Here is a 22,956-nt window from a genome sequence, read left to right on the forward strand (position 1 = left end):
TGGCACAGGGACTTTCAGTGGTCCTTACGGGGTTTCCGGGCGGCCCCCAGGAGGAACACTTAAACCCAGTTGTTACATTACTCCCCCTCAACTCAAGCACAATTAGAGAGTAAGGGAAACTATCTTTATTATAGTTCTCACTATTCTTCTTGTTGTTACGCTCACATTCAAACATAAATGCTACTCAAAAGAAATCATAACCCCGAGGTTTTTTTTTTAAAGAAAAGAGAGAGAGAAAGAATAGTTGGGATTTTCAGATTAATAGTGTCATAAAATGATCCATGAACCGGCGCGGCGTGTTGTAAAAAAGTTTAGAAACACGTGGATAATGACACGTTGGTGCCTGTGTTGGTTCATTAAAGTGTGCTGCCCGTGCGTGTGGTTCATCCCTTCAGAAGCCCCATCCCGACCTCTCCCTGACCCCGCTCACCCTCTCCAACCCCGGGCCCCTGTCACTTTAAAATTTACTGCGGAGAGGAGTCGCTTCCGACCGGGGACAGGAGCACAGACGCTCCCGTGTTTTGGCTCGCTTCTCCCTGCGCTTTAGGGATGGACGCGCTGGATCCTTCAGTATGAGACAATGCGTAAAAGAGAAACATCACACAAACCGTCTGGGACGCGCGAAGTAGGGGGCGATGCTTGAAGCCACCCACCACCACCACCACCACCACCCCTCTCTCTTGATTCCCTCTGCTATCATATAGACGACACATCCCGAGTGGCTGAGGAGGAGGGGGGGGAAGGAAGAGAAAAATGAAAAGTTGAATGGCTACTAGAGGACACCTGGGTGCGTCAGGACAGGAGGGGTGACAAGAGAGGAGCGGACGAGCCAAGCGAAGCGCGCACAGTGAAAAGTTGGGAGCAAGTTGATGTACCGGGGGGGGTGATTTTTAGTTCCGACCCGCGTTGTTTCTGTAGGACAGTGAGAGGAGATTTCCCCGAGAGACAAAATAGTGAGAGAGAGGATTTACTTTTTTTTACCGAGCGCTCCGTGCCTGAGAGACAGTCACACCGGCGAGGAGTCGACTCGTCCTGCGGCTTGGAGACCCGAAGACACACCGAGAAAAACAAACAGAGCGCTGGTGCTTTTTTACACCGCCAGACGCTTGGACAACGCGAGGCAGTTTGTAGCTTTGTTATTATTTGACAGTCGAGTTTTCACAGTTTTTTGTTTTTGTTTTTGTTTTTTTAAGTCGGAGTTTTCATTACTTTTTTCCTCAGTTAGTAACGCGGTTCTTATCCCAAGAGGTTTAAAGTGTCGTAAGCGGGTGCAAAAGTCTTTGAACGGTAAGAAGAAAGTTTATGAAAAATACAAATGTTTTATAAACCGATTTCATTTGAGAGCGAAAAATAAAACAAATGTTCACTGTTCATTTAGTCGCAAAGCCAGTTTGACGGTAAATTCGTTTTAAAATAAAAAAAAAAAGGAAAGTGCTGTATTTTTGCAGGCTCAGTGGGCAGACCCAGTGTTAGTCCAGACAAAGGGCTTTATGCAGGCTAAATATTTATTCAGTGGCAGGTTATACAAAGGCAGAAAGACAGATTTGTGACCCCGGGTGAGATTCCGTTTTGCACCCCAACAATCGGCTACGTCTTCATAATTCTTATCAATCGCGGTTTCCTGCCATTGATTTGTTTCCCAGTAAAGTTTACAGCTGCCGTATAACAAACATTCACACATGAAATCGACGTCAAACTGTTACAATTCGATGAGAGAAATGCGGTATGAATGTCTTGTAGACGACAGGAGTCCAGTGATCTCGCGATTTGCATAAGAATTCAGTTAATTGTGTTTATTGTTATTTTTGTTCTTTTCATGCCCGAAGAGTGTTGAAGTTGTATAGCAGAGTAGCACATTTATTTACATGTTATTATTAGTTTTAAATGATAACGCTCGATCTCATTACATCGTGCTATGAATATTATTTTTAATTCATATTTATAAAAGCAGTCTGCTGAAAATCAATACGGTTTGTGCATTTATCTGATGAAAATACTAATTTTTGACAAACGAATTTAAACGTCAGCTCAAGTCAGTTTCAGTCCAGAATAATTTAGTAGAATATTTTTAAATTCGTTTTTATTGACAAAATAACACTCAGTCAAAATTAGCCCACATTTGTTCTGCAGTTTTTCTTTAATTTTTTTTAATCCTATTAAAACATATTTGATATAATTTATTTTTTTTATGACTGCAGTGTTGATAACATAATTCCTTGAGCGTTCTCTCAAGGGGGAAAAAATAATGCCACAGATATAGAATTTATTGGTTTGTTTTAATAAATTTATGAATATTATTTTGTCGTTATAAAAAAAGTCACTGGAATGTCCTCATAAATTACTCCTGAAATAATCATTTCCAAAAAAAAAAAAAAATGCACACAAGCCTTTTTTTTATATATATTACAGAGGAATTTTTCGATGATTAGCATAGACTTTGCTTGTGCTCAAAGCTGAGTGTGCGTGCGTGTGTGTGTGTGTGTATGTGTGTGTGTGTGCTGCACCACAGACCAGCTCCTGACATGTGGGAGGTATGTGATTAGTCAGTGTTTGGACACAGTAACCTGGACTGATACTGATCAAAGTCTGATCTCTCTCCCTCTCCCTGTCCCTCTGCAGATCTTGGACGGGTCAGGCCATGTAAAATTCTGCGTGGATGCCAGCAAGCCAGATATCGGGAGCTGGCTGAAGCACATCCAGTTTGCCCCTGTGGCCAAGCAGCATAACCTGACAGCGTGCCAGATAGATGATCAGGTACGTGGAGACGACCTCGACAGAAATACAAGATGAATATGATGTGGGAGGGGGAAGAGGGAAAAAAACATGTTGATGGCTTGATTTTGAGTTCCCAAATGATGATGTCTCCTCTGAATCTGGCTGTCTGGCTGGATGAATCAAGTGTAACTCAGAATCACTCATATCTTTGAAAGAGCTCTTTTTTTTAGCTCTGATGCCAGAAGGCTTCCCTGTATTTTCCAATGGCTGTCCTGTCTGCACACTGTAGTGTTAAAAGGTGTTATTGTGATCCAAGTCAGATAGTCCCCTGAGCGGCTGGCCCACCCTGCCTTCAGTCCACACACACAGAGCTCCCCCACACACACCGCAGAGACTCCTCGCTATCTGTGTGTGTTTTCTTTTTGTAATTGTGCTCTGGCTTCTGCCGTGCGAGGACCACAGGGCAGGATCAGAGGCGGCCTGCTGAGATGATAGTTCCACACACTTCCCAGTCACGCTTGCGATATAAACTCTTAGATATGCCAGGAATGCCACAGTCCTTTTGCTGCTCACCTGGCTGTACAGAGAGATGCGTGCTATGCACATGGGGGCCCGTTCACCTCAGTAATCCTGTGGCCAGACGCCCCCTCCTGCACAGACACACGCAGCAAGGCAGGAAGACAAGTGGCTAAACTTTATTTGACATGGTGTATGGAGCTGCCTTAGCTTGACCCGAACAAAAAAACAAAACATAATCGAGCCTGCATGTTTGTCATCACTTCGCACTGGTGGTCCATCTAGATTACTTGCCGAGTGTAACTCGTAGAAGTTTCAGCAAAAAAGTACACAGTAGTCAGTTCAAGTATATTTCATACAGATAAAGGCTGCGTTTGCTGTGATTGGCCCTGGGATAAATAGGCAATCTTTAAAAAAAAAAAGAAAAAACTCTGAGCTTCTCAGGAACGAAACTTCTCCGTCACATGTCCGTGTATTTCTCACCCTTCGTGCGCTCTCAGCTAAAGAAGAAGCAGCCCATGCTCTTTTCATGAACAGAACAGGAAAGAAGAAGAAGAGAGACTTTCCAAAAGCACTTAGCTCGCTCTCTTTTAAGAGAGACACAGAGACAAATAAGCAGAGAGCGCTTTCCCCTGAGCTGCCCTCTCCGCGAGGTGTGACTCGCTGTCAACACTGTGGTTCTGCTCGGGTGGCTGTGTAAGGCTCCGACAGGTCACGGACATGGCTGTGATGAGGTGATTGTTAAGTATTACACACTGTCACAACACAGCACAATGTGCCGTCTTTAAGCCTTCCGGCCAACATTGCTGTTTTTGAAAACACACTGTAGCGTCTCACAATGCCTGTCTGTATGTTTAAAATGAATAGACGAAAAGGGGGGGTGGTCTTGTAAAGCTGCTGTCAGTGTGTGTGTGTGTGTGGGCGTGTGTGTGCACACTTATGAGGGCTTTTTGTCTCCATGTGTGCACAGACTTTTATGCGCATTGACTTGTTGTGAATCTGTGAAGTGTTTTACATTGTGTTTCTGGAGTGTGTGCACACACCTGTAACTGCCTGTGTTTCTACATGAGTGCGTGTGTGTGCATCTTGAGTGTGTGTATGTGTGCGCGCGCACGTATGCACTCTCTGCAGGACTCTGAATTGTTCTTTGCGGTTCAGATGACTCCCCACGCTCCTCATTCTGAGCTGGAAACATTAAAACACACAGTACCTGATTCCAGCAGGTTTTTACTGCCACAGAGAAGTGCTGAGTCTAAACCCAGCCTGAAACCACATATTACACACTCGCCTCACAACGTGTACCATCACCAGATTTGTACAGAAGGGCCTGACCGAGCTACCCAGGGCTTACATGTTCTGCTAAGTATTTCCTTAGAACCAAATTTAAGGGAATCTTCCCTCCATCAGCAGAGATGACTGTTTTATTTTAAGACAGATGTCACACAACCAGTTTTATACAAGCCTTTTCAAGGTGTGTTGGTCGTTATTTGGTCCTGGTTCTTTTCAGGCACCAATTTAGCCCTGCCAGCGTGAGAGTAAAACTGGCCTCGGTCCTCTTATTCTTGACCCAGTTCTGTTTATCATAAAACTTTATGACTAATCTCAGGAGGGTGAGGGAGTGAGAGAGGAATGAATGAGTGTGAGAGAGAGAGAGAGAGAGAAGCCTGTTTCATCTACTACTTCTGTTTTTCCTCTCTTTTGCAATTCTTTTTTATTTCTAGTCAGCTCTTCTATAGTGGCACAAAAGATCCATGCTGTGAAGGCATCTGCGGACAACTTAATCAAACAGATTCTACAGATATTCACAAAGAGACTGTCAGGCTGTGTTTGTAATGCTAGAAGAAGAAGAACGGAGAAGACGGTTTACTATATTAACCCTGAAAGGAGAAATTCATTTCTTGGCATTATATTACCTTTTTAGCACGCAGAGTCATTTCTCTAAAGTGACTGAAATTTAATTGCTGCATAATGACAGAGGATGACTTCTCTGTAATGACAGAGGATAAAAGTGCAATTACGAATAAAAGAAAAAAAGCAGGGATTTGCAGAGTAACTTCACTCTAAAATTTTGTGTCACTGTAGATGTCCAATCTCATATATCCTAATTGTTTTTCTCCAACATTGTAAGTATTTTTACAAAATTAACTTCCTTTGGTTTTTTTTAAAGACCGTTCCGTTTTATTGTTTAATGTATTTGACAGTGCAGAGTGGAAAGCCACAGGAAAGCTTGGAGAGGAAGGAGGTGGCAGGTGTCACAGTGCGTCACACTCAATTCTGTGATTAATTCAAGGAGCTTCACCTCTTAGGTTTGACCTCAGTCTTTTAGAAATAACAACAGCTCGCTCAATAAATCAGAAAATTATACTTTCTTTCTCAATTAAATTCATTACAAAATTATTAAAAAGAAATATTCAGAGAAAATCTTTAATGACAAAAAAATCTTGACTAAGCTAATTTATAATTAATAATTCTTTTTACTTTGGCCTGTGGCCTGCTGTTTTTGTTCAACTTTAGCCTTTAAACCATCCATGCCACAGTGCTGCAGCTCTCCTGATACCCTCATTTGTCCGCTGGTGCATTGAGCGACGCAGCCTGAGCACCACTTGCATAGATCCTTCCATGATCACTGTGTTTTGTCGTTAAGATAATTACAGCAATTAGCGCTTGAAAACCCTCCGCTGCGCTCCTCACTCTACTGATTCAATTGAAAGGAAAATGGATTAAAAGTGTAATTAGCATCATCCAGCGAGGCCCTGAAGAGCCTTTCATAAGACAGTGCAGAGGGATATGAACGTTAATCTCATTTGCTCTATTGATTCTCACTCAGTATTGAGTGGGATGAAGTGGCTGAGGGGCATATTAGCCGAATGCTGACATTCACAATGTAAATACACTGAAGGTAGCGATTGTAACTCACTGACATAACAGCTTGACGCTTACTGAGGTAAGGCACATGAGAATGTGTTTTAAAAGGAACCGGACTTGTATAAAAGATGTCAAAATAGCACATATAAAAAACCTGTGAATGCACTGATCATTTTCACACGATGCGATTGACTGAGGCCACAGACTAAAACGCCTAAAAAGTCATTCTGGTAATGCAAAATTTCCACCTGACACTGGTTACAGCCACTTTTGAGATACCAGAAAGTTTCTGCCTCTTCATAAGGTCACTTTCCCACAGCTGACTCAATCTCGCATGAATATAACCCCATATTGGCTTCCTTACATGTTCATCCAATTTGCTGGAACCAGCTGCACATTGTGTGTTCGTTCTCTTTATTACTATCTAAGTCACGAAATGGTTTTGTTCAGCAGCCAAGTGATGGTGACTGCCAAACGCACTGTACATGTTGCATGACCCTGATAGCTACAGGGAGGTCGCAGCACATGTGGACTTGCAGTGTTGCTGTTGTGGTACTGCTGTGCAGCTAAATATAAAAAACATAGTGAGAATTCCTATATTATATTTGATACTCTGTAATTTCTTTGACTAGAAATAAAGAATAGTGGGAGGTTTGTATAAGCATGTAAGTGTTTTTGAATCATTGCATGGTAAACCTTGGTTGTGGGTCTGTGAACGAGCTTGAGATTTTAAGGTTTTGCACTTGGAGTGGCACCCAACACTGAGAGTTCGTTGTGGCAGGACAGCGTCAGTGAATGGCATACCTGTCGAATGAGCTCTGTGTGAGCGAGGAGTCGGCCAACAGGGTGTGACCGGGGAAAATGTGACTGTGTTTACTCTGCTAATGACTAATGGTGTCAAGGTACCAAAGTGGTCCGATTATAGCCTCTGATCCTCTCGTGGTTGTAACCTTTGCCAGAGAGAGAGAGAAAGATAAGCAGTGACTCCATAATGGAGCAAATATGGGGAGGAGTGATACATAATATTGAAAAGAACTGATCAGCAGATCCTAGACAGTAAGTTTCTATAAGAAAGGGAGTAGTTTTCCGGGCTACCACTGCAACCTGTGTGAAGCAGACTAAAGCCGATACATTCATGTGAAAACTTATGGACCCGAGTCGAGCTTCATTTGGATTTCCAAAGAAATAAATCCTTCCTTCTGTGTTGTAATTGTTTGCATTCAGAGTAAAGAATGGCCTTGATGCTGAGGTTGTGGGATTTCTCAGTGTGAACTTAGACACCCTGCCTATCTTATCACAGGATAACATGTTATTTTAAGCCACTGTTGTGTGTGTCTGTGTGTGTGCTTGTTAGTGTGTCCATGACATGCTGAGGATGACCCCCAGAGACAAAGACTGCGTCCTCTCTTCTGGATCGAGTACCTGCCTTGTTTGTTTGTGTGTGTGTGTTTTCACTGTATATCTGTGGCGGGCCTTGGGGGAGGGGGTGGAGCTGTCGGGGGGTTAATTCCCCTCATATTCATTATCAGCCTCCTGCGTCTGCACTTACTGTATTCTAAAGCACATCTCCTCATGCAGAGGAACAGAGCAACAGAAATGTTTATTGATCCTGAAAAGAGGGAGACCAGAGGTCAGACTGAGACTTCAGCAGGCACTTCAGCAAAGTGGATGTTTGCTGTGGGGTCTTCCCTGTTAAGTTTTTCTTCATTATCTTCTGTTATTTGTAAAACTTGTAGACTTACAGTCGCACTTAACCATGAATTTGCGCCCTGGTCTTTATTGACAAAGCAGTTTCGACAGTGTCCATTAATTTTTATGTTCCAAGGCCTTACTCTGCGCCCTGGTAGTTCTTCGAAGAGCCTCCCTCCTCCGTCTCAGTATCGGTCTCTCTGAGCGGAATCCCTGTGGACTCACATGTCTGTTTGAACTGCCATTTGATTGTTTCTAAATCACAATATTTTCGTGGCCTTACAGAGGTGACGGACACAGGAAAGAGCATGTCTGTTTGTGCATGCGTGCGTTATAGTCAGTGAAGATCCATCCGTGTTCACGTGTATGTGTTTATGGTGTATCCAGAGGTTAGAGTAAGGTATGTCAGCTGCTGAAGCTGCTGATAGGACCCTCTCGGCTCAGTTCCTTTTATTCTTTCCTAGAAACAATGGGAGTGCGGCTCTTGGTAATAATAATTTCTCTTCTGCCAGACATCAAAACTGAAAAAAAAAAAAAATTTGCAAATTTGTTTTCGATGAACTTCAGAGGTTAAATAAATACAAATAAGAAGTTTAAAACCAAAATGATACAAAATGAAAAACAAGAGTATTTTTTGGAATTAAATTTGGTGGTTAATATGTAATGTGTGTCTCCTGGTCTGGATAACTGTAATGACTTTGGTTTATCCCTGTAATGGGAATCAGACTTGTAGTGCCTGTCACCCTCCAACCAACTTTCTTTGTCCGCTTAGATTTTTCTTGTCATTTAAAGCTTGAATTTAAGTCATACCACCACAAAGCTCAGTTACTGTACAGTCACTCCTCTGTTATTGACATGCAAGACCCTGTTGTTTTTTTTTCACTAACTAGAGCTCCCTTTACTCTAGTGACTCTCAGTCTAGGAACTTCCTGTGCTTCAGTGAATCCCAAAAAAAACTGTAGAGTCATATTTACTATTATATCATTTGCCAGAAGTTGGAACAATTATAGCATGGAATACATCACGTTCTTTATTGTGACCAAGATATTTATCGCAAGTCGCTGCACAGCCAGTGCGACTCTAGTCTCCAGTGCTGGCCAGGAACTGTATCCGTACCTGTGACCTGTGCCTTCCCAGAAGCAACCCCCTCCCTGCTGCATTTCTAATAAATCTTCCCATCATCATTGTCACATCACCATTGTAGAGGAAGGTAATATGTTAATCCTCCAAAGCAAGCCAAAAATAACGCCAAGTCTGATTGTTTCACAGAGAAAGGCTATTGTGTGTCCATGGGAAGCACCACAGTCCCAGGGTCTCTCAGTGGATTCTTTCAAAGGATTGATCCCCTCCAAACACACACTTTTAGCAGGGTCATGCTTTCATAATCTATGTGTAGTTCTGTGGTGTTAGTTTTGTATTGATCTCACTGTTTGGAACATTCGTTCATCACTGAAATACTCAATTAACAGAATGCATTTTTAACAGCTTGCTTAATTTTGCAGTTTATCTTGCTCTCCACAATCTCTCTCTCTCTCTCTCCCTCTCTCTCTCTCTCTCTTTCTCTCTTTGTGTATGTGTGTGTGTGTGTGTGTACGACAAAGTATATTTATTCTTCAGTATGGTTGTTTTTGCTAATTTGGTTTTCATGAAGATGAATGTCTCACATAATGACAAGTTAATGAGTGTGTGTTTGTGTTTTCATGTATGTTTCTCCTCTGTGTGTGTGGTGGTGGTGATGGTGGTGAAAATATGACAAGCATGTACACATTGTGTAGCTGATTTGTGTGTGTGTGTGTGTGGGCACTAAAAGCTATTCCGTGTGAAATCTACCAAATTAAAAATTTGGTAGCTTAGCCCTCACTGCAGTTCGGTTATGGACAATGTGGGAAAATTGCAGCCAAAACAAAACAACAGCTGCAGCATCTTTACAAGACACCAAAAAAAGGCAAAATATCTTGATCCCCACAGTTCAGTTTGACCTTTATAATTATACTGTGATGTAAAAGCACATCTTAAATCACAATTACTCTGTGTGTGTTGCAGATCTTCTACAAAGTCACCAGAGAGATTTTCCCCGGTGAAGAGTTGCTACTTTTCATGAAGGCTGAAGACTATTCATGTGACAGCATGGCTCCTGATATTCATGGTCAGCACCACACTTACAAACACACATTTCTTTCCATTTATGAGACCTGAACAGCTCATCTATCTCAGTCAAATGCATAATGTGCTGATGTTTCTCCATGTTCCTCCCACCGTGCAGAGGAGAGGCAGTACCGCTGTGAGGACTGTGACCAGCACTTTGAGTCCAGCAACCAGCTGCTGGACCACCAGAAGCAGCCTTGTGGGATGCCCCCCTCCTCCTTCCTTAACCCAGGTTTGACTTTTATTTTTAAATAGATGGGCTATTTTCATACCATTGTACACAGTGGACACTGAAGAGTGATAAGAAGGATGTGAAGCTGAAATGGGAGAATATGACAGTAATGATGTAAGGGCTTTGTCTCTCACTGGAGCTGCTGAAAATGACATCATACAATAAGGCATTGTGGAAAGAAGAGTCTACAAACTGGTATATGTTGTGTTTTATTTTGTGTGATTACTCAATTTTATTGTATATCAATGCAATGGAATAGATGGCTCCTTAAGACTGGAAAATCCATCTCAGTACTGCCCAACTCTGCGGGTTACACCCAATCACATTGTTCCTATATGACTTGCATTTTAAGTAAACTTGTGGTCCTGGTTGACTGCATGAATTTTGAAATATATTAGTGGTGCAAATCTCAAGTGAACACAAAGACTTTTCTGTTGTATGTAGGAGGGGACAATGACCTTAAGGCCCAGGAACCTCAAGACCTGCGACCTCTCCACATGTCCCATGGTCTACATGAGTGCAAGGAGTGTGACCAGGTGTTCCCTGATCTCCAGAGGTGAGTGAGCACCTGTCACACTAAAATATTATTTATTTAGAGAGATTTTTGTTTATCTTTAGCTGTCAAACAGCCGTGTGATGCAAACCAAATTTCTAAATCCTCCGTATTGCTTTATGATCTGTGTTTCCTGCAGTCTGGAGGCCCACACTCTGTCTCACTCTGAGGAGAGGGAATATAAGTGTGACCAGTGTCCCAAGGCCTTCAACTGGAAATCAAACCTGATCCGACATCAGATGTCGCACGACAGTGGCAAGCACTATGAATGTGAAAACTGCTCAAAGGTAAAGTGATGACTTTTGGTGGGGTTGTTGAATTGATGAGCATTTTTGTATCCACATGCTTTTTTTTTTTTTTCGTTTAATGCAGATTATTTCTTACACTCTACACACTTTGTGGGAGCACATAGTAACTCACCCGTGTGTATGTGTGGTTCCTTCCCCCAGCAGGTGTTCACAGACCCCAGTAACCTGCAGAGGCACATTCGCTCACAGCACGTCGGGGCGCGGGCCCACGCCTGCTCTGACTGCGGCAAGACGTTTGCTACGTCTTCGGGCCTCAAGCAGCATAAGCACATTCACAGCAGTGTCAAGCCCTTCATGTGTAAGTCACTAAGACCCTACCTATGTAAGTCTTCTCAGTACCTTATAACAATAATCATAACAATATGCCTGTGACTTGCCTTTAATAGAAAAACTGTAATGTTATTGCAAAAATACAATTTTACCTTTCCTCAGCTCTTTCTCAAGAGTCAGTCATGTAATGTTCTACCTGAATTACATATGGGATTATGTGCTAGCTGTGTTTAGAGTGACAGCACCATTTCAGGAGCCATGCAGTTTTATCAACGTCAGCACTCTCATGCAGTGCTGATATGGTGATAATAGCATGTAAAATAGCATGTAATTTGACCTTGTAGCTGCCTCTCAGCTTCACCTACTGTTGACACTGCAGCTAACGGGCTATTTCTTTCTCAGTTGTTTTCTCTCTCGCGCACGCACACACACACACACACACACACACACACACACACACACACACATGCACACACACACTTTGTGTCCCTGTTCTTCAGTAAATGCTAACTCCTGCAAGACCCAAACACATTTTGACCTTTCACACTTTCACCACCTCGCTTCACAGATCTGATCTCCTTCCCCCAAAGCGTTATGACCTTCACCCTTTGCCCCGTCTTGCTTATCCTGACCCTGCACACCAATTCACGCACACACACACACACATATACACACAAGCTCGTGGAAACCTGTCCACACACCAAATACACACTCTTTCTCCTCCTCAAACGAACACACATTAACACACTCATACATAGGCCAGAGTGACTGCATCTCCACTGCAGACCTCTGACTCCCCTCTCTCCCCCTCCGCCACATGCACCATTCCTCACAAATAGCAACCACATGTACAGCCCTCTTCCCTGTGCTTCCTCCGTCCATTTGCTGTAATCAGCACAAAATATGCAGGTTTAAAAACAACTAATGGCTGTGTAAAAAAGACAAAGCAGCCTCAAACATGATGGCTGTCTGGGAGAGACCGTGTGTGTGTCTGCAGTTTTTGTTTGTGCGAGTGCTCTTGAAGGGCAGGTTTTGGGCAGTATTGTACTGTAGGCACACAGTGTCAAAAGTGTCTGTCTGTGTGTGAGTGTGTGTGTCAGAGCTCCTCCATGAAAGTGAACCACTCAGGACCGCTGGGTTATTAATTTAGACACTCAGCGAGCCACTACTTAGCCACTGCTCTCCTCTCAGGAATGTGTTTATAATATTTTGTTTCAGTTTATTAAGAGCTGCCGAGTACACGCGTGTAGTGCATCAGATCTCACGCTCAGTGTGTCATGCGTGTGTGTTGTTAGTCTGTAAATGTCACAACTACATGATTTATGGTGCAGGGCTTTTTCTTGTAGTTTGCTCCGGCCATGTGGCTGTACTTGTAAAAACACACCCACACAAAAAAGCGAGTGATAGAAGTAGCAACCCCCGTTACACACAGTGTGGATAGATCTAATGACTGCTTATTTTCTATTAGAAATGAAATCATTGTGTCTATGATGCAATCTTTTATTTTACACAAAATGTAAAATATAAATTTCCAAAGACACTTACCTCACAGTGAAGCTAAAACTGTTTCATTTTAATCATTTGGAAGGTATTCAGATACAGTTTCCAAATTTCTTCAATTATGTTGCAAGCACAGTTTTCAGAGATTAAAGATCATGTGCAAAATCAAAGGAATCAGGCACTTTTCCCCCAGATGTTTTCAAAATGTTTTTAACTACCTTTCTACCCTGATTGTGTCTGCCAAAGCCAAGCCACAAATACACTTCATTTCAGTTAAGTTTTCTGGAGTCTGTTCATTAAAATAGACTTTTTTTTTGCAAGATTAAATTCACCCTTGGCTTGAGCATTTCCATTTGGTGTTCCTCTTGGGTGTTTATTTAAATCTGTTTCAACAATACCTTTTCCCGCTCTTCCTGTCGATCTCTTTAAATTGCCTCTTGTACACCTTGTGGCTGGAAGGCATCCAAAGTATGCAGAAGTGTAATCACAGTGTGAGCCTAACCACTTCCTTATCCCCGTTTTGAAGATCTAATAACAATGTGAGCAAAATCAATCATCCAGGGCCGCTTCCAACTACTTTTTGATATTATCGGATGATCAAAGTCTTATTGAAATGTCAGCTGTAGTGTAGCTGAACTGCAAAATATACTATAGTGTGGGAGGGGGGCCAGCAAAGAGGAACATCTTCCCCCTTTCATAAACTGCATTTGTGGCTTTTATTAGAATAGCAAGAGAAAAGAGCATGGGAAAACAATAAGTACTTGGCTATTGCCTCCCTTTGTGAATTCGAACAAATCATCCATTGGTAGTAGATAATGTTGACAGACTAATAATGGCAATAGATAATGTCGGGTGTTGCCACTGTAGGTCTCCCAGGGTCAGACAGAGCGATATGCAGGCATTCAAGGGTTGACTGTGGGAAGGTCACTTAGCACAAGATGACAGGGACCCAGCTATGGGGACAAGGTGAGGGGCTGATGGGGGAGTCTCGGAGGGGAAGAGGGAAGAGGGGCAGTAGAGGACGTGAGACCTGTCCCTGGGAACTGGACTACAGGATAGGATTCATTCAACTCCGCTTCCTTCACAAACTTAAAATAGAGCCATTGTACTGCGTGCGCCTGAGAATGCGTGTGTGTATGTGTATGTGTGTGTGTGTGTGTGTGTGTCTGTTGGTCTGTTATTCAGTTTCTCTGTTATGTGACTATTTTGTGAATGTGCCTGCATGACTGTCTGTGTGTGTGTGATGTGGGGGGTGAGGGGTTGTTTATGGACTCCCTGAGAGCGTCCCTGGGAGGACAATGGAGTTGGAGATGCCTGGGAATTTGGTTTGATGTGCAGGTGATGAGTGGCAGCAACTGACTCACACTGTCAACCAAACGTACAATGCCAGGATCTGGACACACCTCTCCTCCTTATTTTGCTGGAAAACTTTTGTCAGAGTAATGATGGGAACACAAGCATATCATACATACTGCATTTCCTCTGCCTTAGCTTCAACCAGCCTGGAGCATTCTAACTGGAGATGTCATATTTTATGTGATGTTATTTTGTGTGTGTGTGTGTGTGTATGTGTGTGTTTGTGTGTGTGTGTGTGTGTGGGAGTCGGTAAATGTTGAATACTGATCGGTTCTATACCTGCTTCCTGTCCCTCCAGGTGAGGTGTGCCACAAGTCCTACACACAGTTCTCTAATCTGTGCCGTCACAAACGCATGCATGCTGACTGCCGCACGCAGATCAAGTGCAAGGACTGTGGGCAGATGTTCAGCACCACATCCTCCCTCAACAAGCATCGACGCTTCTGCGAAGGGAAAAACCATTTCACAGCAGGGGGATTGTTTGCCCAGGGTATGCCACTCCCTGGCGCCACTGGCTTGGACAAATCAGCTCTGGCAATGGGCCACAGTAGTGCTGGGCTGGCTGATTACTTTGGGGCTACTCGCCACCATGGCGGGCTTACCTTCCCTGCTGCTCCAGCATTTCCCTTCAGCTTCCCTGGCCTCTTTCCTTCTGGACTCTACCACCGGCCACCACTCATTCCTGCCACCTCTCCAGTCAGACAACCAGCCCATGCACCTGTTGCTGGGCATGGTGCAGAGCTGAGTAAGAGTCCACTGCTGCCTCCAAGCCCTGGAGTTCAGGAGTCCCGAGAGCTTCTTAAGGCTCTCCGTAAAGATGGTGGTTTACCTGGCAGTCAGATGCCAGGTTCAGAGCTTCATGGCCAAAGTTCCTCGTCCTCCACAAAGCAGCGGAACAAGCAGAGTGACCAGTCCGAGAGCAGTGACCTGGACGATGTCAGTACACCCAGTGGAAGTGATCTGGAGAGCACATCAGGCTCTGAGCTGGAGAGTGACATGGACAGTGAGAGGGAAAGGGGGGCTGCTCGGGAAAATGGAAAGGGCCCAAAGAGGAAGGCCAGTGAGGGCGGCCCCCAGAGCCCCAGCCTGACAGGCAGCAGTGCTGCGAAAGACTTTCCGGGCCCTTCTCTCATCCCAACCTCGCTGGACGAGCACACAGCAGTAACAGGGGCTGTAAATGACTCTATTAAGGCCATTGCCTCTATTGCTGAGAAGTACTTTGGCTCCACAGGGCTGGCTGGCCTGCAGGACAAGAAGGTCGGATCTCTGCCCTACCCGTCAATGTTCCCACTGCCTTTCTTCCCGGCTTTCTCTCCTCCAGTTTACCCTTTTCCAGACAGGGACCTCAGACCTCCCGGCCTGAAGGGTGAGCCACAGTCTCCAGCAGATGACTGTAAGAAGGCCCAGGGCAAATCTTCATCAGAGTCACCATTCGACCTCACTACTAAGCGAAAGGAGGAGAAGCCTGCAACATGTGCTCCTTTCAAACCAGAGGCCTCCCACTCCACTGGTCAGGATCAGCCGCTGGACTTGAGCCTGGGGACTAGGGGCCGTGGACGCAATCCAAGAGAGGAGGAGGCAAAAACTAACCAGGGTTATGAGGAGGAGAAAGCAGTGGTGGAGATTCCAAAAGCTGACACGTCCTTACAGCATGCCAGGCCGACCCCTTTCTTCATGGACCCCATCTACAGGTATTGTTATTCCCAGTAGCTTACTTAAGCCAAGTCATTTCTGCAGTTTTACATCATGTAAAACATTAAACACACTTAAACTGCTGTCACACATGTTATTATGCAAGATCATTTAAGCACTAACTGTAATTTTTGCTGCTATAGACAATATAACTGGACCAATATTTGCTGCGTTAAGAGCTAACAGAAATCTACTATTAGCAGGGTTGAGAAGAGGAGAATGAGTGATCCGTTTGAGACTCTGAAAGACAAGTACATGCGGCCAGGCCCAGGCTTCCTCTTCCACCCACAGGTAGGTTCTGACTGTGGCGTTAGCAGGAACTGGGACGACTTGAGAGGCTATATATTAAGATTGCACACACTTTGATACTCAAATGTCCGAATCACATATTTTCACCTGTGCAATGATACATTTATACCTATCCTTTCTCATTCTGATTATTTGGTCTTGATGAAATAGCCAGCAACATCCCTAATTTGTCTGGGTAGCTCTTGGTCATTCCTGCCCTTTTGAATTCACAATAGTCATGATTTGGCAACACTTGTCACGTTACATCACTGTGCCCAGTGTAAGCTGTCTGTATCTACAGATGTCACTTAAACCAGTCAAGATATATTATTATTCTTTCCACAAGGAGTTCCAAATCAGAATGGTTGTCCTAAGCTGACCAAACTGTTTTAATGAGTATGTGGCTCCAACCTTGTCCAAACTACTACCTGTTAAGCCCGTTTGTTGGCTATCTGAAACAGATGTTGCAGAAAGAAAGGGCACACACTGACACGTCCTCCCATATCTTTGATGACAATATAAAAGATGATATGCTCTTAAAGCAATGATTTCTTCCCCTGGGCTCAGTATATCCAGTGTGAGACTGTGTGTGTGTCTGTGTGTGAGCACATGTGTGTAAGCGTATGTGTGCCTATGACGTGTTGCGTTGACGTTCATTTGTTCAATCTTCCCCCACGGGTGAGAATGGTCCGTCGGAAAGTGAAAACACCACTTTCTCAGGCACATGATTTTTTTTCCTCTTTTCTGGCCGTTTCAGGTCTGGTTTTTACAGGCTGTTTCATTTGTCTGATTTATGTCCCCTGTCCAGACTGCTGCATGGGCCCAGCCTGCAGCAGCCACATGGCCGTCCCACACGCCTTAATGAGGTGTCCTATCAGTAGAAACACTAACAGAGTGCTTAGGCCATCTTTATGACTTTATGATGTCTGGACACACAAATCATTCCCAGAAACACAAGACCCGGGTAGGTCTAAGCCAGACCAGGCAAGGGGCCCTTCTGTATACTTTTGAGGGGGTTTGTTTTCAGTCACCGGACTCACTCTTGAGCCATATATCAAAAAAGAGGTTGCAGCACTGAGGGGACTGGAACTTTTTTCAACCTGTAGTGATTCAGCTTTTTATTTCCTGGCAGGAAATTTTACTGCTAAGCAATACTGGTTTAGATTACATACTGGAATTGTATTTGTAGCCTGCTATAATGAGCTTATTGAACACCAGGAAGTGTTGGGAACTATTAGAGCCTCCTATAATTCCAGGGCCATAATGCTGCAGATAGGCACCTCGTTGCTCATTCAAAGTTAATCGCTCCGAGACCCGTCATTCTCTCTGTACACATATGTGTCCAATCAATAGCTGTTGATTCATACACCACTTCCTGGTTTTGACTGCTGTCTCTTTCCTTCTGTTCCGCCCCTCAGTTTCGTTTGCCAGATCAGAGAACTTGGGTAAGTTCCGCTACCAGTACCTGTACCAGACAGACCCCATCCCTTCATTAATGCATGGGCTGCATAACAGTTTACAACTGACATCACCCAGCATTTGCATGGCTTTAGCCCATCATCATCACACACTGACTGGACTTTTCTGTGTCCATTTCTGGCCAAAGAGCCACTTTCATATGTTAATACAAAGAAATTTCATCTGTTTGAAATGTTTATACTGTACATAATATAATTTTATTTTTAAGTGACTCACCTTGGGCATTTGATCCCTGCTTTTTGATTTGTTTACATTTCTACATTTGGTCATATCCCCTCTTTGGCTCACATGAAAGGGTTTAAGCGGGGATTTCCAGCCAAGCTACACCCTGTCCATCCGACAGCTCAGAATATATGTTTGCTTATTTGGAGAATGAAGCTGCGCTCTTGCAAATGGGCATGGGTGGGGGTGGAAGGTGGGGTGGAGGGTAGTGTTTAGGGGAGCTGCTTTACATCAGCATGAGGGTAACAGTCTCTTAGGGACACTGGCGGGGGTAGTGGGGGGTTAGTTCCTCCCTCCAAACATCTGGTTCCCGATAAAGATCAACAATTGAGAATGCATCTCGCTAATTAAGGCCCTCACAGCATCACTGACATCTGAAGATAGCCAATCAACTGCTGGTCCCAGAGCGACGCTACAGCAACAAGCAAGTTCACAGACACACTGCCCAGGGGGAAGGACAAGGGGGTTTTGGGAGGTGTGTGTATGTGGGTTACAGGGATCTCTTATACAAAAGAGCAGCGAGGGTTATAAAACCTTTGAAAAATCACTTTAGAGCAAAATGTGGAGTCGTTTATCCTCTTGTCTTTTAAGTTGAACATTTCACACACACACACACACACACACACACAGCATTGTCAAACAGAGGCCTAATGAACTTGGTTCACCATCCATAAAAATGGCTCAATAGCCGTAGGTTTTTGAAGTGTGTGCAGACTGATGGTTACTTTCCTCAGTCATTACTATATCTAATCCACTGGACTGGATATGTGAATCATTTACTGCCTGAGCGCAAACAAAAAGTTTGACTGGTTTAGAGAAAGTGCCAACTGCTTTTGGAACATTTGACAACAAAATGTCAAGCTAAATAATAAAAAAAGATTACACAGACACACAAATTAAAAAAATTAGTTTGTCTTCTTACACCACCATGGAACTTGTAAAGCTTTTTGAAAATCAGTTCTCAACTGGACACTAAATCAGTATTCATTTTATATTATGTACGAAGTTTGTTCACAAATGAACTTTTTTTCAGAGAAACATATTGCCTTTTGCATTTGCCAAAGCACTATTCCATTTGTGCTTATTATCCAGTAATAGTTTCATTCCGCTACATACAGCCAAATACCAATATTTTACAAGGACTATGCCTTTAAATGAAAGGCACAAAGGTGTGGCAAAAGATGTGAGATTAAACTCTTAATAGAGTGCAGCAGCCTGATTGGGTCAAGGGGTGCTGAGAATTCCTTGGTAGATGGAGCTGCCATGGAGTAGTTTCAGCTCTAAAAAGTGTCTTATCAGACAGGCTCGATACTGCTGACAGCTTTAGGGGCCCTAATGTTCTCAAGAATTATGGGTTCTCGTTGAGCAAGGCAGACAAACTGAGCATTCACTCCAGTGTCTGAAAAGAGCCCAATGAAATACACAGTGCACATTCAAAAGAAATATGAAAGCACTTCACCTCCCTCTTCCCCACAACTCCTCGCCTATCTTTCAGTCCCTTGCCTTCCCCCTTTCTCTCTCTCTCTTTCTCTCTCTCTCTCTCTCTCTCTCTCTCTCCTCTCCTCTCTCCTGCCTTTGATTCATGGCATGCAGCATTGGCATATTCATAATCAAACGGACCTGACACTCCACATCCTCCCTCAGTGGGAACGTCGACGGCTGCGACAGGAACTTTACACTCGGCCGTCACTCCTAATCAGCCACTCCCAACACCGGCTTCCACCGCCATCCATCAGCCCTTCTCTCTCTGGACCCTGTTCTCTTTCTTTCTTTCTCTCTTCCCTTCCTTCCCACTATTCTCCCATATCGTCTAGTCCTTCATCACGCTTCTTCTCCGGTTCTCTTCCTCTGTTTCTTTCCTCTCGCTCTGTTCGAACTTGGCGTGAAGCCTGAGAGTGACAGGGGGTGAAAGCAGGAGATGAAATGTCGGAGTCGGAGCAGGGCTCTGGTGGAGGACCCGAATCAGCATTGATTTGTTGCCTTATTGAAATAAGAATAAGAAACAGGCTGAAAATTCAATACACGCAAAATAATGCAAATTTGTGTGGCCCCTTTAAAAAGCAGGGAAAAAACTAGTGTGTGTGTGTGTGTGAGACGGGCTGACAGGCCCTGCGGCCTGCTGGGACCCCGTTTCCCCGCCCCTCCCTCTAGTTCTCCCTTTCCTCCCCTGCTCCTCCCCCATCCCGCCCCTTTCAGCACAGCGATATCATTATTACCCGTGTCTGGCCCTTGATCAGTAATGTCAACATCTTTCATATTGACGAATGTGCTGTCTGCCCACATTGTGCACAGAATAGTTTACAGCCCAGCAGTGGACATGAATCACTCCTCTGCCACGCACACATACACACACACACACACACACGGACATGTATCTCACAACACACAGAAACATACTATGCATGTACAATCGCATTCACATACTATGCACATGCCTGCAAGCACACACATTCTGCACACACGCTCACACATACAAATTCATTACAAATACATTCTTCTCTCTCACACACATACATATATTTTCTCTCTCACACACACTGATGGCAATTAATCAACTACGGCCACCATGCAGCATGCAGTTTCACGTACACAAACACACACACAGGCCGACTGACAAGTACACATATCGCCTCGGAGAGTATCTGATGAAAGTAAATGTTAAACTTCATTAGCAGATTGGCTGCAGTCCTTAATCCTGTGTGTGTGCGTGCGTGTTTATGTATCCACTGTACGTGTGTGTGTGTGTGTTTATTTGTGATAAGTTGGCTGAATTTAACATTCAGTTTCCCCACCTGCTCTCAACTGACCATGAATACCCTCTGTTTTTTGTTTAACTGCAAAGTTATGAATCATATCAAATGTTCTTTCAAAGTACATATATGAAGGATTTGACCTTGTGATGCATGAATCATTGATGAATGTCATAACAAGAATACCCCCAATACGTGTGTCACTTCATTTCACCTGGTGTGATGTAAACAGCACCCATTGGTCAAACAAGATGCAAACAGATCAGTATAGAAAGTACTGATTATATATTTGTTTGGAAGAATTTACCAGTAAATCAGAATCAGATCTACAAATATTTAGTATTTGTGTTCAAGGTGAAGGCATCCATAGAAAATGTGAGTGTTTTTCTGGGGGTTTAGGGCGTGTTTCCCTACCAGCATGTTGGCCCTGAATTATTTATTGCATCTTGCTTTTTTGCTTTTTATTGTATCCCGCAAACAAAACAAGAAGAAAAGTGCCCCACCATATGCTACAGCACACTTGACCATCTACGGGATCCAAACTGTGAAAAAAAAAAAAAAAAGAACAAATGTTTTTAGCCCAAGACTAACTCTTCACCGTCCATCCTCTCCTCTGTCTTCACAGATGTCAGCCATCGAGAACATGGCAGAAAAGCTGGAGACATTTGGCTCCCTGAAGCCTGATTCTGGTGACCTGCTGCGCTCTGTCCCGTCCATGTTTGATTTCAGAGCTCCACCCTCTGCTCTTCCGGAGACGCTGCTGCGCAAGGGCAAGGAGCGCTACACATGCAGGTAACAGTGGCAACTGGTTTAGCATGTGTTATTTCAATTTAACTTTCATCTTGGTCATAAATTCATAAATTTCCTTCATGGAATGTAGTCATTTTGCTGATTACATTCATGTAAATGTTCTGATTGTTTTTGTGGTTTTTTAAAAATGAGAATAATGCAGCTTTTTAGATTACCATCCAACAAAAAATGTTTGCTATTCCTTCGTAGATATTGTGGGAAAATATTCCCACGCTCTGCCAATCTGACCCGCCACCTCAGGACGCATACAGGAGAGCAACCATACAGGTAAGACTATTTCTGCAAGTCTAAAGAGGCCCATTCACACAAGTGTGCTATTGCTTAGTGTGTGTGTTGAAAAGGTGTGCATGTTTAGTTTTGGTTGGAGCTGTTATAAGGGAAGAGACAGTACAACAACAACATGCTGGCTAAATATCATCACCATCCTCCTCTCTCACCTTTTGCTGGCATCCCTCCATCTGTCCTCATCACTTCCAAGAATACACACTGTCCAAATCCGTACAGATAAATTATCATTTAGTCAAGAATCGGATTTGCACAACAGCATATTACCTCCCAAGAAAACATACTTTCACACAGGGTGTTCACAGCTGACAGAGAGATGGAAAGATGCAGCTCATTTGTTAACAGCGTATGGATGTTTTCCCAGGGAATTCTCATCCACAGTTAGAACACAGTGTATGTGTGTTTTCTTATGCCGTAAAAGCTTGGAGTAATTATCCTACTGCTAAATAATTTGCCTGATGAAAAATGGTGTCCGTCGCTGGGGTGACAGGAAGAGGGGAGTGTTTGAAGCAGGGCTGGTAAAAGAGCAGAACAGAAAGGAAGGGAGGAAGTTTGGTGAAAAATTGGGGTGATGAGAAACACGGGCAGATGTCCAAGCCCGGCAGCTGTGGTCATTTCTCTTGTACGTATGAGGCCAAACCCGATGTGATCTGTAAGCCTGCTGGCTACTTGCCCTGCACCAAGTGGGGCTTTCTTGCCAGTGGGAAAAAGGTTATCAAAAAATTAAGCTCTTTTCTCTTTTCTGGAATTATAATCTATTTGGCAAATTTGGCAAAAAGATGCACAATCAAATTTGACTTTGGTCACTACTGTAAAAGTCTCCCTGCTATCCCACATCAACACTGCTTCCAGGTGTGTTTGAGATAGAAGTACAAAAGCAGCAGCAGCACAATACACATATAAAAATGAATTTTGCACATTTAGTACATTTGGATAATGAGTAAGTCCTGGCTAGCACTGCTCTGCTTTGTAGTTACTAAGGTAGTGGAATGTTGGCCCAAAGCTTGGAGGAGGCCTGCTGACCACAGGGGAGAGAGAAAAAGACAGACGCAGGTCTCTACTGCCTCAGCCTGATAGCCTGCACTCCACACGCTGGCATGCCATTAAAGATCACTGCTGTTTATTGTAATTTTTTGTGGAGATAACCGGGGGGTTTCCTGAGGGACAGCCAATCGAGCGAGCTAATTCCACCAGAAGAAAAGATGTAATCTTCTCGTATAATTTTGCATGAACAAACTTGGCAAGAGGCTCTAATTTTGCAGAGCAAGAACCAAATCAGTT

The 22,956-nt window shown here is 43.7% G+C and overlaps 1 protein-coding gene across 13 annotated transcripts in view; it reads left to right on the top strand.

Annotated features, from left to right (window-relative positions):
* mecom (MDS1 and EVI1 complex locus) overlaps positions 1-22,956 on the top strand; it is a 128,358-nt gene that overhangs the window by 99,201 nt on the left and 6,201 nt on the right. Inside the window, exons 1-12 of one of the 13 annotated variants that reach the window (XM_046388679.1) lie at positions 417-1,287; positions 2,620-2,754; positions 9,829-9,931; positions 10,049-10,162; positions 10,607-10,718; positions 10,855-11,002; positions 11,165-11,345; positions 14,448-15,840; positions 16,042-16,132; positions 17,548-17,574; positions 21,206-21,372; positions 21,580-21,657. In XM_046388679.1, coding sequence (XP_046244635.1) covers positions 9,883-9,931; positions 10,049-10,162; positions 10,607-10,718; positions 10,855-11,002; positions 11,165-11,345; positions 14,448-15,840; positions 16,042-16,132; positions 17,548-17,574; positions 21,206-21,372; positions 21,580-21,657 — 2,360 coding nt within the window. In that variant the 5' untranslated portion in view covers positions 417-1,287; positions 2,620-2,754; positions 9,829-9,882. Of the gene's footprint in view, positions 1-416; positions 1,288-2,619; positions 2,755-9,828; positions 9,932-10,048; positions 10,163-10,606; positions 10,719-10,854; positions 11,003-11,164; positions 11,346-14,447; positions 15,841-16,041; positions 16,133-17,547; positions 17,575-21,205; positions 21,373-21,579; positions 21,658-22,956 lie in introns of those variants that run through there. The other 12 variants (XM_046388668.1, XM_046388666.1, XM_046388673.1 and 9 more) reach the window with 12 other exon arrangements.

This window comes from Scatophagus argus, chromosome 5 (assembly GCF_020382885.2).
Source record: "Scatophagus argus isolate fScaArg1 chromosome 5, fScaArg1.pri, whole genome shotgun sequence".
In the NCBI taxonomy this organism is placed as follows: Eukaryota; Metazoa; Chordata; class Actinopteri; family Scatophagidae; genus Scatophagus; species Scatophagus argus.